A 15,782-nucleotide genomic window follows, 5' to 3' on the forward strand; every position below is an offset into this window, starting at 1 on the left:
GCTTTATTATGCTTTTCAGTGTATAGTCTTTTCATTGAGAGCCAAAAATCTTCTGTTGTAACCAGCTAGGTTCTATTTTTCCCTTTGCATCTGCTTTAAGTTGAGCCTGTCCTCCACCTTCAAAATCCTCTTTAGTCTTATCTGTAGCTGCCCACCTCTTCCTTGCTTTAGTCACATGCCTAGAGAGCCAGCTGAGCAGTTGGTCCAGACTCCCCTTCCACTGTGTGAATCAGGTCTCCCTCGGCCTCTCAGGGAAGTCTGGGGGATGCAGCGGTGAGCAACACAGCACAATCTGTGTCCCCGCTGATCTCGGACAAAAGCTAACTACTAGTTTAAAAGAATGAAATTGTTAATTAAATAAGGTAGAGGACAAAACTGCTCTGAAAGAAAACGTACAGGCTGCAGCAGGGTTGGGTAAGAGAATGAACCAAAACCATTTCTTGGCCAAGCAAGTTGTCTTTCAGGCCTCAGCTGAAATGTCACCTCCTCAGGGAAGCCCTCCCTGACCATCTAAGCCAAGCTGTCACTCTCTACCACAACACCCATTTTATTTTCTTCATTCTGCTTTCTAAAAAAATAGAGGTATAATTAACATATAACATTATATTAGTTGTGGGTGTATAGCGTAATGATTCTGTGTTTGTATGTACTGTGAAATGATCACCATAGTAAGTGTAGTTAGCATTCATCACCATACATAGTTATGGTACTTTTTTCTTATGATGAGAACTTTTAAGATCTCCTCTCTTAGCAACTTTAAAATATGCAATACAGTGTTAACTGTAGTCACTGTGCTGTACGTTACATCCCCATTATTTATTTTATATCGGTAAGCTTTTACATTTTGACCCCCGTCACCCATGTTGCTCACACCTCATTCACCCCACGTCTGGCAACCACCAGTCTGTTCTCTGTATCTGAATTGGGGAAGGGGGGGTTGCTTGTTTTAGATTTCCTTCTTTTTATGGCTAAATAATATTACATTGTATACATATACATATATATATACACCACATTTTGTTTATCCATTCATCCATCAATTGACACATACGTTGTTTCCATATCTTGGCTACTGTAAATACTGCTGCACATGAATATGAAGATGCATGTAAATTTTTGAGTTCGTGTTTTGGTTTTCTTTGGATGAATTACTGGATCATTCCTTTTCACAATCTGAAATAACTTTGTTGATATAATGTTTAGCTGCTTATTGTCTCTCTCTAGAAGTCTAGTGTTTAATAACTGCTAAAAATATTATATGAATGGATGAAGGAACTAACCAAAAAGAGGTTCCTCTTCCTTCCAAATCAGAATGTACCAAGCTGTGAATTTCACATACTGGCTGGACAGTATTGGGAAAAAGTATGTCAGAATTCTGCCTGTTTCAGTTCAAATCAATTCAGTCCAGCACAAACTTATCGAATTCCTATTATGCACCAGGCAGTGAACCTCACACTCTGGATTCAGCAGAGAAAAGTCAAAATTCTACCCTCCTGCCAGTAAGAGTCTGGCAAAGAAATTAGATACTTAACAGCAATTATCAAAGTAATCGAACAGTACTTCACGCCACACAGAATTCTAAACACTTCAGTGATTTATCTCATGTAATCTTCACAAACCCTATATGTTAGGAGTGATAATTACCCCTGAAGAAAAGGGCAGGTGTCTCGTCTGTCTTGTTTACTATTGATTCTTTAGCACCATGTACAGTACCTGACATAAATAGATGCTCAATAAGTGTGTTCAGTAATGAATGAGCGCTTTGAAAGGAAAGGATGGTATTTGAGAGTTTGTAGCAGGATTTGACCCAGTCTGAGGCATTAAGAAGCCTCTCCCTGAAGATGTGACATTTTATTTAAGACTTGAAGAATGAATAGGAATTTGCTTCGCTTTGGCTAGAAAGTGAAAACTAGCCATGCTCATCCTGACCGATCTTAAATAAGCTAATTTTTGTTTTCTTGGGATTTGCTTTCCTTCTGAGCAAAATGAAAAACTGTAATGATGAAACATAACCCAGAGGAGATTGTAAGGACATGTGAAAAGAGAATGCTCAGGGTAACTTTCCCAGAAGAAGCGGGCTTCAGGGCGGGGTGGGCACCAGGCCTGGCACAGCAGGCTGTTAGGATGCCCCAAGGCGAGGGCTCCAGCTGGGGCTTTGCCACACTGAAGCAAATGCTTCTGATCCCCCAAGAAGTGGTCTCAAGAAAAGCGTGAACAGCCCAGTCCATAGTGCGGCACTCAACAATCTCCCAGTTAATTGCTTTTTTTCTGCAACTGGATGTCAGGACCTGGCATGTGGAAATCACCTGGGGCATTTCTTGTCTCTAAGCTCTGTTCTGCCAAACTCCAGGGCCCTTCTCACATGGCACCTAAAATGGGTCACCTTTATCTTTCCCTCCTCCTGGGCTCCTGGTTTCCCTTTCAGAGATCGCTCTGCGCTCTTGGGCCCTCCCTGCAGGCACTTCTGCCAATGCCTTTGAGCCTCCCGTCTCCTTGTCTCCTTGGAAAGACCCTTCCTCTCTTGGTAGTCCTGCTCTCATCTGGGATGACATTTGCTGTATCAGAGTCTCATTCCACTCATGGGGTTAATGACTGCTAACTGTTCATTCACTGTAGCTCCCAGTAAGATAATTGCCTTTTAACAGGCGCTTTTTGTAAATAATGCCTAATGCCCAAGACTGGATCTCTAATATGGAATTTCTGTAATCCCAAAGAATATTTTTAGACCCCTTCCTTCCATCATAACCCCTATGATGTTGTAATGTAATAGTTTATTCATCCTTTTTTTTTTTTTCTGGAAAATGCACTCCTTTAGAGCAGGAGTTAGTAAATCACTCCATCACTCACTAATGCCTAGTATAACAACAGGGTGCCAACAAAATGTTGGACCAAAGCAGTGAGACACATGATTTGGGACAAGAGTATTTGAAAAACTTTTTGTAACCCTTACCTTTCAAGCCAAATCATGAAATGAAATGCCTCACTCCAGAGGTTCTCAAACTCAAGTAAGAATCAGTTGGCATACGTAATATGCAGGTTCCTTGCCTGTCCTCAGGGAGTCTGAATCAGGGTACCTGGTGGCTCAGTTGGTTAAAGCGCCTTCGGCTCAGGTCATGATCCCAGGATCCTGGGATCGAGTCCCACATCGGGCTCCCTGCTCAGCGGGGAGTTTGCTTCTCCCTCTGCCCCTCCCCTGTTCATTCTCTCTCTCTCTCTCTCAAAAATAAATAAATAAAATCTTTAAAAAAAAGAGAGAGAGAGTCTGAATTCATAGGATTGATGGCTCTGAAATCTGCAAATTCACTAAGTGAGGCTGGTATAAAAATGCTAGATCTCCTCGGGGCCTATTTGTCTTTGGATAAATGATTATATCCTCTTAGCCTGTTTTCCCTTCTGTAAAATGGGATGATTTAGAGAATTAAAGGGAAAAAAAGATACAGAAGCACACTGAAACACTTGAAATGGTGCAGTGCAAACCAACTGCATCAGGATCATCTGATTGAGGAGATTTCACATTAGTTCTTTCTGCCCCTTGCCCATTCTACATCTGGGTGAGTGGGGTGCAGAGGGCTGGCACAAAATCAGTAATTTTAAAATGGGATTGGAAAAGATGCTTTCAATTGAGATCAAGAGGTACTAGCTGGTTTGGAGTGGCCAGTTTGGAACTTAGGTGCCAGCCTCACTGATGTTTTGTTTGTAATGAAGGAGACAGGCTCTTTGTTTTGTTTTGTTTTGTTTTGTTTTATAGGGGGGTTTGCTTAGTTCTTTCACTTTAATTATGGACAGCATAATCCATGAATGTTTTTTTCACTCAGGGAGTATTTACTAAGTGCCTGCTATTGACTCACAAGGTATATACTAAATGCCTACTGTTTATTTAAAACTAAATTATGCCAAGGGGAAGCATGTCTATTCATGAATTCCATAATATATTTGCCTGAGTAATATATTCCAGCTTTATAATGGGCTGAAATTCATTTGTGCTGTGAAAAACCTCCCCACAAAAAAGTCTCAAACATCTTTCAAAAGTTTTCTCCCATATATATTGATTTATCCATCCATCCATCCATCCATCCATCCATCCATCCATTCACTCCTTCAGTTAATAGTTATTGAGTACTCTGTGCCAGGCACTTGGGGTACAAAGATGAATTAGACATTGATATTTCCCTCAGGAAGTTTACAGTTTCATTATGTAGACAAGATGGGTAAGTAAATACAATAAGATACTGTGATTCAGGGCTGATATTACTGCTATAGACATAGCAACAAAACTTAGGGTGCACTAACATTTTGCTAGGCACTGTACTAAACCCTTCGTATCAATCACCCTCTTTGGCCCTCACCATATCACGTGCGATTCTGCTATTATCCCCGTTAGCTACGTAATGAGGCTTAGAGATGTGACATCAGTTGCCCAAGATGACACAGTAAGTCAGTATCAAAGACACACTTCAACCCTGGCTGTCTAGTTGTGGCCCCACCCTCCTCATCACACACGTTCTGTCTCTGCTCTCAAGTTCATGTCTGGCCAGAGAAGCTCAGAGCAGGTGCACAGCAATGGTAAGCACAGCATCTGTAGTAACCATTGATCACGTGACCACAGTGCATGAGGTGCTTCGTGTGCTTATTGTCTCACTCCATCTGAGAATGCGCAAGGAAAACCCTGCCATTGTTCCCATATTATAGATGCAGAAAACTAAGCTCACAGGTGTTAGAGTCTGTGTATATCTACCCATCTGGTAAATGGAACTCACAGGGATTCAAATTTGGATCAGATTGACCCCAAAGCCCACACTCTTTCTACTCTGCTGAATGGAGGTCACATGTGCACTACCTCTCAGGAAAACACCTCTGGATATGCTCTTGTGTCATGAGCTAGGATGATCCATACAGCAAACCAGACCATTCAGGCATTGTTCAAACAGCACCTTACTTGGGATGGCCCAACCTTGCCAGGTGTCTGGGTCTAAGGAAGTGATGGGTTATATGACTTTTGAAGGGCTAGACATCCTGTCTCTGCCAATAGTTTGTCATCCTGTCACAATGGTCCAAAAGTCAGAGAGAAAGCATATTGGTGGAAGGGTCTATTTATATATCATGGCCTGAACTAAAACCATAATTACTCTATGGCTCAAAGTTTTTGCTTTCCTGGACAGCCCAATATGTTTCTCCAATGTTAAGTATATTTGTAAAGAGGAGAAGCAATGAAGGATTTAAAAATATTCTACCAGATTTCAAGGCACACTTTTTTGTAAATGGAAGTAAATTGACATACAATGTTGTATTAGTTTCAGGTGTACCACATATTGATTCAACAATTCTGTACATTAGTTTGTGCTCACCATGATAAATGTAGTCACCATCTGTCATCAGATGATGTTATTACAATATTATTGACTATATTTCTTCTGTTCTTTTAATCGCTATGACTTACTTATTTTATAACTAGAAATTTGTACCTCTCAATGCTCCATATCTATTTACCCCATCTCCCCACCCACTTCCTCTCTGGCAACCATCAATTTGCTCTCTGCTTTCAAGATTCTGTTTGGTATTTTGTTTGTTTTGATTTGTTCAGTTGTTCTTTAGATTCTACCTATGAATGGAATCATATGGTATTTGTTTTTCTCTTTCTGACTTGTTTCACTTAGCACAATACCCTCTAGGTCCGTCCATATTGTTGCACATGGCAAGATCTCATTCTTTTTTATGACTGAGCAATATTCCATTCCATTTCAGATATATGTATCTATCTATCTATCTATCTATCTATCTATCTATCTATCTCTTCCACATCTTGTTTATCCATTCATCTATTGATGGGCACTTGGGTTGTTTCCATATCTTGGTTATTGGAAATAATGCTGCAACAAACAGAAATGCATATATTATTTTGAATTTGTGTTTTCATTTTCTTTAGGTAAATGCCCAGTGGTGGGATTATGGAATCGTAAGGTATTTCTATTTTTAATGTTTTGAGGAAGCTCTGTATTGTTTTCCACAGTGGTTGCACCAGTTTACACTCCCATTAACAGTGTAACAAGGCTTCCTTTTTCTCCACATCCTCACCAATACTTGTTGTTTCTTCTTTTTGGTAACAGCCATCGGGACAGGTGTGAGGTGGTATCTCACTGCGGTTTTGATTCTCATTTCTCTGCTGACTGGTGATGTTAACATCTTTTCATGTGTCTATTGGCCATCTGGATGGGTTTGTTCCTGGGATGTCCATCCATCCTGTTCCATTGATCTATAGGTCTATTTTTGTGCTGTTGCCATACTGTTTTGATTACTCTAGCTTTTAGTATAGTTTGAAATCTGGAATTACGATACCTCCAGCTTTTTTTTCCCCTCAGGGTTGCTTTGCTATTTGAGGTCTTTTGTGGTTCTTTATAAATTTTAGGATTATTTGTTCTAGTTCTGTGAAAAGTATTATTGGTATTTTGATGGGGATTGCATTAAATCTATGGATGGCTTTGGGTAGTATGGACACTTTAACTACATTAATTCTTACAGTCCATGAGCATGATATGTCTTTCCACTTGTTCGTGTTGTCTTCAATTTCTTTTACCAGTGTCTTATAGTTTTCGGAGTGCAGATCTCTCACCTCCTTGGTTAAATTTATTCCTAGGTATTTAATCCTTCCTAGTGCAATTGGAGGAAGACATTTTATATTTTTATATTAAATCTTATTTTTAAATTTTATTTTAAATCTTATTTTTAAATAAGGGGATATTTGGTTTTCTTTTATAGACTGTTACATTATTTCCTTGTGCCTCCGAATGTAGCACAAAGGACATTCACCTTTTCTCTAGCATAGACAATAGTGTCTTTGGCAGAACTTATAAATCCCAAACCGGTACCTTGTGCTTGCCTTCCAGTGATAAGGTTTCCAAAATCATTATTATTTCATGGGTCAAAACTAAACCAGTTCCCCCATCCAAATTTATGCACTAGTTGGACCTGTCCTCAATGAGGGGTAGTCTCATTGCCTCCCTTCCTCTTGTGAAATCTGAGTGTTTTGGTAAAGTCATTTAATTCTTAGATCAACTTACTTTTTCCATGCCATCGGGGTAAACTGGTCGGTGAAGGGTCAGTTTCCTTGGGCTTAGTCTCCATTCTTGTGTTGTGGCTTTAAATTTGCACAGCAAATAACTCCGAACTTGGTGTGAGGGCTGGCAGGAAAAAAAGACTGTAGTGGAGCACAGAATTTGTCTGTGTTAGCCCTCTGTCACTGGCTACTCACCCCAGCTTTGGGCTTCACCTAAATGATAAATGGTCCTATTGTTTGGGCTTTCGTCTTAAAAAAACATAGAGCTAAATCTAGATGAAGCAAGGACAGAGACCCATTTCATTGCACTGTACTTTAATATTCCTGAGACCCATGGCATTACGGGTGGCTCTTTTAACAGCCATCTCTCTCCAGGGTGGAACACTGTGCTGTCTTTGTTTCATCTGATCTTCCAGCTAAATAAGAGATGGTCACTTACCCTCAGTGTTCCCCTATCCTGCTGGATTTCTCTTGCTAGAGGAGAAACTGACCACACGGGAAAAGGTAGAGGTTTCAGGCAGGGCATTTCAGCATGTGTTTACAGGCAGGACTGACTTACTCAGCAAATCCTGCTCTGAGAAGCTGCAGCCAATGAAGAGGCTATATCCCGGCTTGCTTGGGGGCTTCTGAGTTTGAGCTGCATGCAGAAATGTAAGGCAGTGCTTCCTGGTGCTGATGGCAAAATGGGACCCATCTCCAGTTATTCCTCGGGCTTCCCAGCTTTGCAGATCCAGGGGAGAACCTACATAAACATATTGGTGATGTAGCCAGCTTTAAAGGCCAAGAGAATCCTTATGGATTCAGGAGACTGGTTTTTTATTTAGATTTTTATTTTTTATTTTTGTTGGAAGATGAAATGCTTCTCTCGTTACCTGCCTTACATCTTCAGACCTCCGAATACCATCCTCTCTTCCAGCTGCCACACGGAAGGTACAGACCAGAGAGGGAAAGTGTCTGGGTGGGTGGGAAAAAGTGGGCTGGTGTATGACTTCCCACAGGTTCTGCTGATATGCTTTCTGTAGCTAGCAGATGACTGTCGTTCCTGGCAAAAGCTTGTATCTAACAGACTTAGATCTGCTTCTAAAATCAGTCTGTCTTGTGTAAGGAAAGGGAAGTATTTTCTAAAGAGCAGGATAATGTTGCAAAGGTGATCTCAAAGCCGATCTAGCCGAGTCGAAAAACAATCAGAAATATTTTGCCAGTTTCCCTCATTCTACTTCACAAGCAAACAAGTAATTAGAACTCCTGTTAAGGAAGAACATTTTCAGTAGGTGCTGCCACATACATTTATCCAAGCTCTCTCTTTTGTCATTGTCTGTTCAGTAACTTGGTGCATGCCCAAGAAAGCAATTAGCAAAATAGAATTAGCGTACTACGGGACTGTGCAGTGTCGGTTGTCGGATTGCTTTGCTCAGAGTCTGGACTTGGGTTGCAGAGCAGGAAGACACAGCTGACTTTAAGCGCTTGCTGGAAGTGGGGTTTGTGGGGGTCCTAAGTTAATGCGTTACGGCGAGGGTGAGCTGAGCCTTGTACAAACAGTCCCCAGTTCCCGGTCCTTTTGGGGACCTCCTCTGCTACCTTCTAACCTAGCATGCTCTGCATCCGTGTGTGTGTGTGTGTGTGTGCACTTTCTGTGTGCACATGTGTGCGTGTGCCTTGTCAACATTCTGGCAATCCGCCTTCATCTAAGCACTGCGGGTTTCAATGTTTCTGGAGCGAGTAGCTGGTTGTGCGTATTCTGTGTGTGATTTGCCTATTTCTTTTGATCTGCCACATCCTTGAAAAAGAGCAGTTTCAAGAAAAGCAACTGGCTGGCTGCTTTTCAGCCTGAGGGTTGCCCCACCAGCAGCACTGATTGAAGAGGCCCGTGGTAGCCACACTCTCTGGAATGGAGCTGGTGAGCAGCCTGTTGTGAAAATCCACCCTTGTTTCTCATCCTCGGAGTAGGAGCTGGGCACTGGGGGCTGTGCAGAGAAAACGAGAGAAGTATTTATTATACCATGAGGTGATTTTTAGTCATTACCCCCAGGGAAAGCAAGTAGAAGTTTGGGATCACCCTTGAATTGAGACCAAGGATGGTATTTTTCATAGACCTTGGTATCTTAAGGATTTTTTTTTTCAATTAGATATTTCCTTTAAAAATTTTATTGGTGGCTACAGGAAATGACCCACTGAGAAATCTTTCCTCTTATAGAGAGAAACTTACTAAGTCTCTATGTATGTATATTGGGGAGGGATGGGGGTGGCATGGATAGAAATCTCCAGGGGAACTTTCCATATACAAAAGCTCTAAACTCATATAGGAAGATGCCAAATGACTTTTCTCTTTCTGATTGGTCCCCCGTCCTCTCCTCCTAGCTTAGATTTTGAGAACCCAAACACTTGGTCTATTCTGTTGCTGTTTTGTATATTAATCAAACTAAAGATCCCACCTCATACAGACAAACTACCACCACCAAGAACTTTCTTGAACTGTTTTTTAACCAAATTTAACTGTTGTAGTCCATCAAAATGGAAAGCCCATTTTACTCCTATCAAAACGATTTCTAATTTGTCAACTATCACCAGGTTTAGGGGGTGGGGGGTGAGGAGATTTGTCTTTCAATCTGTTGTGAGACTAATAGACAATGGGTATGGATAATAGCATGTGGCAGACATTAACTTCGTGAGTGGGGGGTTGAAGCTGAGTGGGGAAGTCATGAGTTAAATACCAAGCAGGCAGGGCCAAGTCACTTAATTGCTCTATGCTCAATTTTACCTATAAAACGGAAATAAAAAGACTCATTCCCAGGATGTTGAGAATTCAGTGTGATCATTCCAGTTCTTTAGGAAGCTTGGTACATGATAGGTGCTGTCTGTTTTGCAGTCTCATGTACTTTCTTAGATAGTCACATTTTCCTTTTTTATTACATTATCTTATGTAATGAATAGTTTCCTCAAATATGTCACAGTGTCACTCAGAACTAGTTACACTTACTTAGAGTTTGTCTGAGGAGAAAGCTATGTGAGAATGAATCTGAGTTTGAGTTTTTATGTTGTTAGCTATTATGTCACCCTGTAGTCTCTTCTAGAAAAGTTATGTCTGGGAACTTCGTATTTTATTTAATTGAAGAGGCAGGGAATGAACAATTGGTGTATATCCCTGTAAAAATCAAGTAAGTAGAAATACTCAAACTATCCCTTTAAGAGTAATTCAAGAACTACTTTGAAAGCTTCAACAATTGCTGGGGCACCTGGGTGGCTCAGTTGGTTGAGCATCCAACTCTTGATTTCGCCTCAGGTCATCACCTCATCGGTGGTGGGGATTGAGCCCCATGTCTGGGTTCTGCACTCAGCGTGGAGTCTGCTTGAGATTCTCTCTCCCTCTCCCTCTGTCCCTCCCCCTGCTCGCGTGCTCGCACTCTCTCTCTCTCTCTCTCAAATAAATAAATGAATAAAATCTTGAAAAAGAAAAAAAGCTTCAACAATTGCTGGGCTTCTTAGAGGATAGAACCATTCTACTTAAAAGACATGTTTTCCTCCCAGCTTATCTTGACATTGTTTTCTCAACACAGGAAGATCATGGGCTTTGAATTTTAGCTCTGCTACTTGCCAACTGGGTGATGTTGGGTAGTTATTTAACCTCTTAGAGTCTTAGTTTCCTCGTTTGTAAAACATAGATGATGATACGCCATAGGGTGGCTGCAAAGAAATACATTCAGAATGCCACACACAGTGTGATAATCATAGTAGCAGTAATAATAATAATAAATTGGTCTTCGCTTGCACTGCACTAACTGTGTCCCAGACATTATCTGAGCTCATGATGTAGTAACACATTCATAGGTAGGGCAAATCAACAGTATGTGGTCCACAATAATAGATGTTTTTCCTTCTCTCACTTTCCACCTTCAAGCCTGTTTTTTCACCCATCAGATTGAGGTTTGGTTCTTCCTATTACAGTCAAAATATTTTTTTAGAAATATCATATTCCTTCCCTCAAACCCCCTCAAACACAAACATGCTTGCATTGAACACCTCTCAGTGGCTTCCCATGGTCTAGCAGGCCCTGCGTGTTCTGACCCTTGCCTGACTTTCCTGTCTGACCCTGAGCGCACGCCATCTTGCCTGGTCTCCAGCCACCCAGGCCGTTCTTGGTTCCTCAGGAATCTCCCTCCCACCATAGACTTTGGGAAGCTTCTCTCTCCCCTTAGCCCCATTCCTTGTTAATTCTGGCCTTGGATTCTCAGCTCCAGGTGAGAAGCCATCCCTGGCCCTCGGGTGATCATGGTCATAGCTCTTAGAGAACCAGGCTGCTTCAGAGCGCCTGTCGTAGTCTGTCATCATGAATGGCCTGGTGAAACTGTTTTGTGAATGTCTGTCTGCCTGCTAGACTGAAAGCTTCATGGGAGCAGGACCCACATGTAGTTTTGCCCTCTATTATACCCCCAGCACTAGAACAATACCAAGTACTTAATAGGCAGTCAACAAATTTTTATTCAATGAAACCATGACAAATACCAAGGCTGTTGTGTAGACACCTTTTTAAAACACAGGCAAAACACGTTCTGCAAAGCATTAGCTGCTACAGGAATGCAAGCTCTTTTAACCATTGCTGGTCAGGTAGCTTTTCGTAGCCACACTTGAGGGGACTGGTTTTATGACCATGCTCTACTTTAACTTGAAATTAGAAGATACGAAGGGGGGAAAGGTCGACTAAATAATGCTGGTGCACGAACAGGGCTTTGAGAGGACAGTTGGATTGTCTTCCCTTCTCTGTGGACATCATTAAAAGGACACATAACACCCTCCACCACGGTGGGGAAGCATTCATCCAGTGAAATGATTCCAGGATTCGAGGCACAGAATCTCAATCACAAGCAAAAAGAAACCATTCCAGACAGTACAGAGGGGAAGGGGAGACACACAGGGATAAGAGAGCCAGTCAAGTATGAGGAACCTTGCCTGCTCTTTTCCAGTGGGCCTAATTTGGCACCCAACACAGGAAGGTCTTTTCTGGGCTCTTGAACAGATGAGCAGAGGCACTCTCTCTTCCTGAAGGGAAAAGGCTCAAGCGCCTTGCCCCGAGCCATTTCCTTTCCCTGAGTGGTCTCCATCATGTTTCCATGCTGCAAAGCTCTGTTCATCTCTTAAAAGTCAGCTGCAGTCAAGGCTTCCCAGGAAGACTTCCTCAACTGCTCCACAGAAGGACTTGCTATCTGAGTCACACAAACCACAACAGTGGTGGGAAGAAGGCACGAGAAGGAGAAGCCGAGCCGAGGAGAAGGCTGGGCCAGTATCATCTCATTTGCTGCTCACGCGATCTCATATCAGATGCTGCTCTCTCCATGTTATAAGTGAGGAAAGTGACACATACCTGCCTTGCCCGGGGCCACACTTAGTAGAGTCGCAGAGTTAAGACTCAAGTCCAAACTATTGGAATCAGAAATCAGTGCTCTTAACTCGCACCTGATATATTTCCTCTGGAACACCTGTGTGAGGGCAACCTTCAGATTAGAAGGCCACAGTCTGTTCATGTGCCTGTGTCCTGGTGGCCAGGAGCACCTTGGGCACAGGGATCCTGCCATTTGTCTTTAGGCTCTGCGTTCTGGTTAGCACTGAGCTTGACTGTGAGTAGGTGGTCAAGAAATGCTTCTTAAATAAAACACTGAATGGGGGAGTGACAAATTTGCCTGTGTATCCATGATTCTCCTTCACCAGGAGGAACCCAGAAGCAGAATACCTTCCAATGACCCCCAAGAGCAGGCTTGCCAGAGGTCTACACCCCACACAGAGGAAATAAATATACATTTTTCTAACTCTTTATCATGTTGTAAATAACAATAAAATAATAACTAAAACATACAATGCTCGTTATTTATCGGGCACAATTCCAACATATACACGTCTATGGACATAGGGACGGGTGTGTGTATTCCTCACCACAATCCTCTGAGGTAAGTAGTTATTATCCTCATTTTATAAATGAGGAAACTAAGACACAGAGAAGTTAGGTAACTTGCCTAAGGTCACACAGCTGTTAATTGCAAGGATTAGGATTAAAACCTATGCAGTCCGGTTCTAAGGTACATGCTTAACAGGATCCATTCCTCTCTTTTGTGCCTTTTTATGTATCTATGGAATTCTCATTTTTCATATTTTTGGAATTCTCTTCTTAGCCCTTTGCACATATGTAGAACCAACCCACTCTTCAGGCCCACATCAAATGCACTTCCACCCACAGCTTTCCCTGACTGTTCATTTTCTCACCTACATTTAAAGCCTTTCCCATGTGTGCACTGTGATTCTCTATAACATGGAAATAATATTATGCCACCTGACCAGGTTATTGTAAGGATTAAGTGAGACAGAATCTTACATTGCTTGATACGGCTTTAGATTAAAAGTTTTTTTTTTTTTTTTACATTTTTCTGTACAATAGATGTTTTGTCCCTGCTTTCATCCAAGCCAGCCCTCCAGTGGGGAGCTGGATCCCACCCCCGACCCCGACTCAAGCCCTTCACTCCCGCATTTGTCTGCTGTTGGTGCATCATCACCAAGTCTTTTCTCTCTCCACGATCACCGGTGTGGTCCACCAACATGCTGTCAATCACCCTCATCTCACAATCCTGTATCCACCTCCAGCTACTGCCCATTCCCTGCTCCTCTTTGCAGAAAAATGCCTTGAAAGAGTCATCTATACACAATTGCCACCTCTTTTCCCATCCCTCTGCCCAAGTTGCACTTGGGAGAGTCACCCGTGGCCCCCTCACTGATCTGTCCCATCATCCTCTGCCAGGCTCCTCCCGTGGCAGCTCTCAGGCATCCTTGGCACTGGAGGTCGCTGCTTCCTTCTCGAAAGAGTTCCTTGTCTTGGCCTCAGGGCCCATAGTTCCTCTCCGTTTCCTTCTCCCGCCATGGCTAGTCCTTCTCATACTCCCCTGCTGGTTCCTCCTCCTCCTCCTGAACCGAAAACATGCAAGCCCAGGCCTGAGGCTTCTCCTTAACCTGTGCTTGCTTCTAGGTGGCCTCAGCCAGCCCCATGGTATTAGACATCGTCTCTTCAACCTGTATCCCCAGCTCCAGCCTCTCACCCCAAATACAGACCTGCGCATCGAACTGCCTACCCAGCATTCCCACTGGGACGCATTAGAGGTCCCAAGACCCGACTCCTCATTCCCCTTGAGAAAAACGCACTTGTCCAGCTTCTTCTCCAGCTCAAGGAAAGAGAATTCCAGTCTCCTAGTTACTCCAGCCAGAAACCTTGGAGTCATTCTTCATTTCTCTGTTGTCGCATATCCTTCTTCTAGTTCTACAGTGAATCCTCTGGGCCTAACTTCTAAAAATATCCAGAATGCAATCACGTCTTATCACATCTATCACTTGAATGTTTCTTCACCAGAGAGGCCTTTCCTGGCCGTCATGTCTAAAATCTCTCTCTCCTTCTCCCTGTCCCTATCCCTCCCCGGCCGCCACACACACACACACCCACATCCACACACTCGCCAGTTACCCTTACCCTGCTTTAGCCCTTCTCCTACTGGACATGTTATATATCCAGCTACTTACTTGTTGCCTGTCTTTTTGTCCTGTAGAATGTAAGCTACACGAGAACAGAGGCTGACTCTGTTTTGTGCACTCCTATACCTCCAGCACCTAGAACGGTTTCTAGCACATAGTAAGCATGTAATATATACTTGTTGATTGAATGAATGGGTGTATGAATGAGTGTTTATATGAACTCTCAGTAATAAAGTAGGAAGAATGGGCTCTGAAACCAGATGAACCTGAGTTCCAATCTCACACGGATAATTACTTGCCAGGTGACCTTCTGTTACTTAACTGGTGTATTTCCTTCTCCAACAATAACATATCAGGGTATTGTTATGAAGGTGAAAAAAAAATTTTGCAATTTTGTAAAAATGCCTGTCAGCATTCAGGGAATGGGACTTAACAGTATTTCTGTATCCCCCACTGCACTTACCACAGCAACAGTCACAGAAAGGCATTCATAGTTCCAAGCTGATTGAAACTTTTGTGCCTACCTACATAGCTAGTGTTGGCTGTGGCTTGTTATTTGCCAGAACCTATGCTAATGCTTAATAGTCACTATCTCACATAAATCTCAGAAAAACATGATGACGTAAGTACTGTTAATTGTCCTCATTTTACAGATGAGGGAACCACAGATGGTAACTTACCCAAAGCCACATGGCTAATATATGGTAGATCAGAGTTTTGTGCCCCGACTGTTAGATTCTAGAGCCCGGGCTCTTATCCGCTCCATAATATATTGGATTTTTACAATACAATACATAAATACAGCATTTTAGACATTGTTCTCAGCACATGGGAACTTAAGAGATGTAAAGGACTCATCCCTATTTTAAGAAGCTACAGTCTGGTAAGGGAAAGAAAAGCATGCCTACTCAACTCTAACAGTGGATTTTAACCTGGTTAGGCATGAGAATCGGCTGTGGCAAATGAACGGGGATATTTCCACCATGTCCCTATTGAATCAGACTTCCTGGAAGGGGGTCCCAGGAATCCTAGTTTTAAAAGTTCCCCCGGTGAATCTTACGAACAGTCAGAGCTGAGAGCCTGAGTCTATGAGAAACAATGGTTAGGGCTGTGGAATATATTCAAAGGGAAGAGCTTTGGGAGAAAGAGATTGATCAGTTGTTGGTCCCTTTGAAACGACAGAGTAAGATCCTGCAGCTAAGAGCAGGTTGCTTTTGGTTAAGATGTCTGA

General features: G+C 42.4%; 1 protein-coding gene across 4 annotated transcripts in view; it reads left to right on the plus strand.

The window, feature by feature from the left end:
• Window positions 1-15,782, plus strand: part of PPP2R2B (protein phosphatase 2 regulatory subunit Bbeta) — a 444,097-nt gene that overhangs the window by 20,907 nt on the left and 407,408 nt on the right. Inside the window, exon 1 of one of the 4 annotated variants that reach the window (XM_081826893.1) lies at window positions 7,676-7,981. The exons of 2 other annotated variants lie outside the window; for them this stretch is intronic. In XM_081826893.1, the coding sequence (XP_081683019.1) occupies window positions 7,908-7,981 (74 nt within the window). In that variant the 5' untranslated portion in view covers window positions 7,676-7,907. Of the gene's footprint in view, window positions 1-7,675; window positions 7,982-15,782 lie in introns of those variants that run through there. One more of the 4 variants, XM_081826895.1, reaches the window with a different exon arrangement.

Source organism: Leptonychotes weddellii, chromosome 7 (genome assembly GCF_054177405.1).
Source record: "Leptonychotes weddellii isolate Sample4059 chromosome 7, ASM5417740v2, whole genome shotgun sequence".
NCBI classification, from domain to species: Eukaryota; Metazoa; Chordata; class Mammalia; order Carnivora; family Phocidae; genus Leptonychotes; species Leptonychotes weddellii.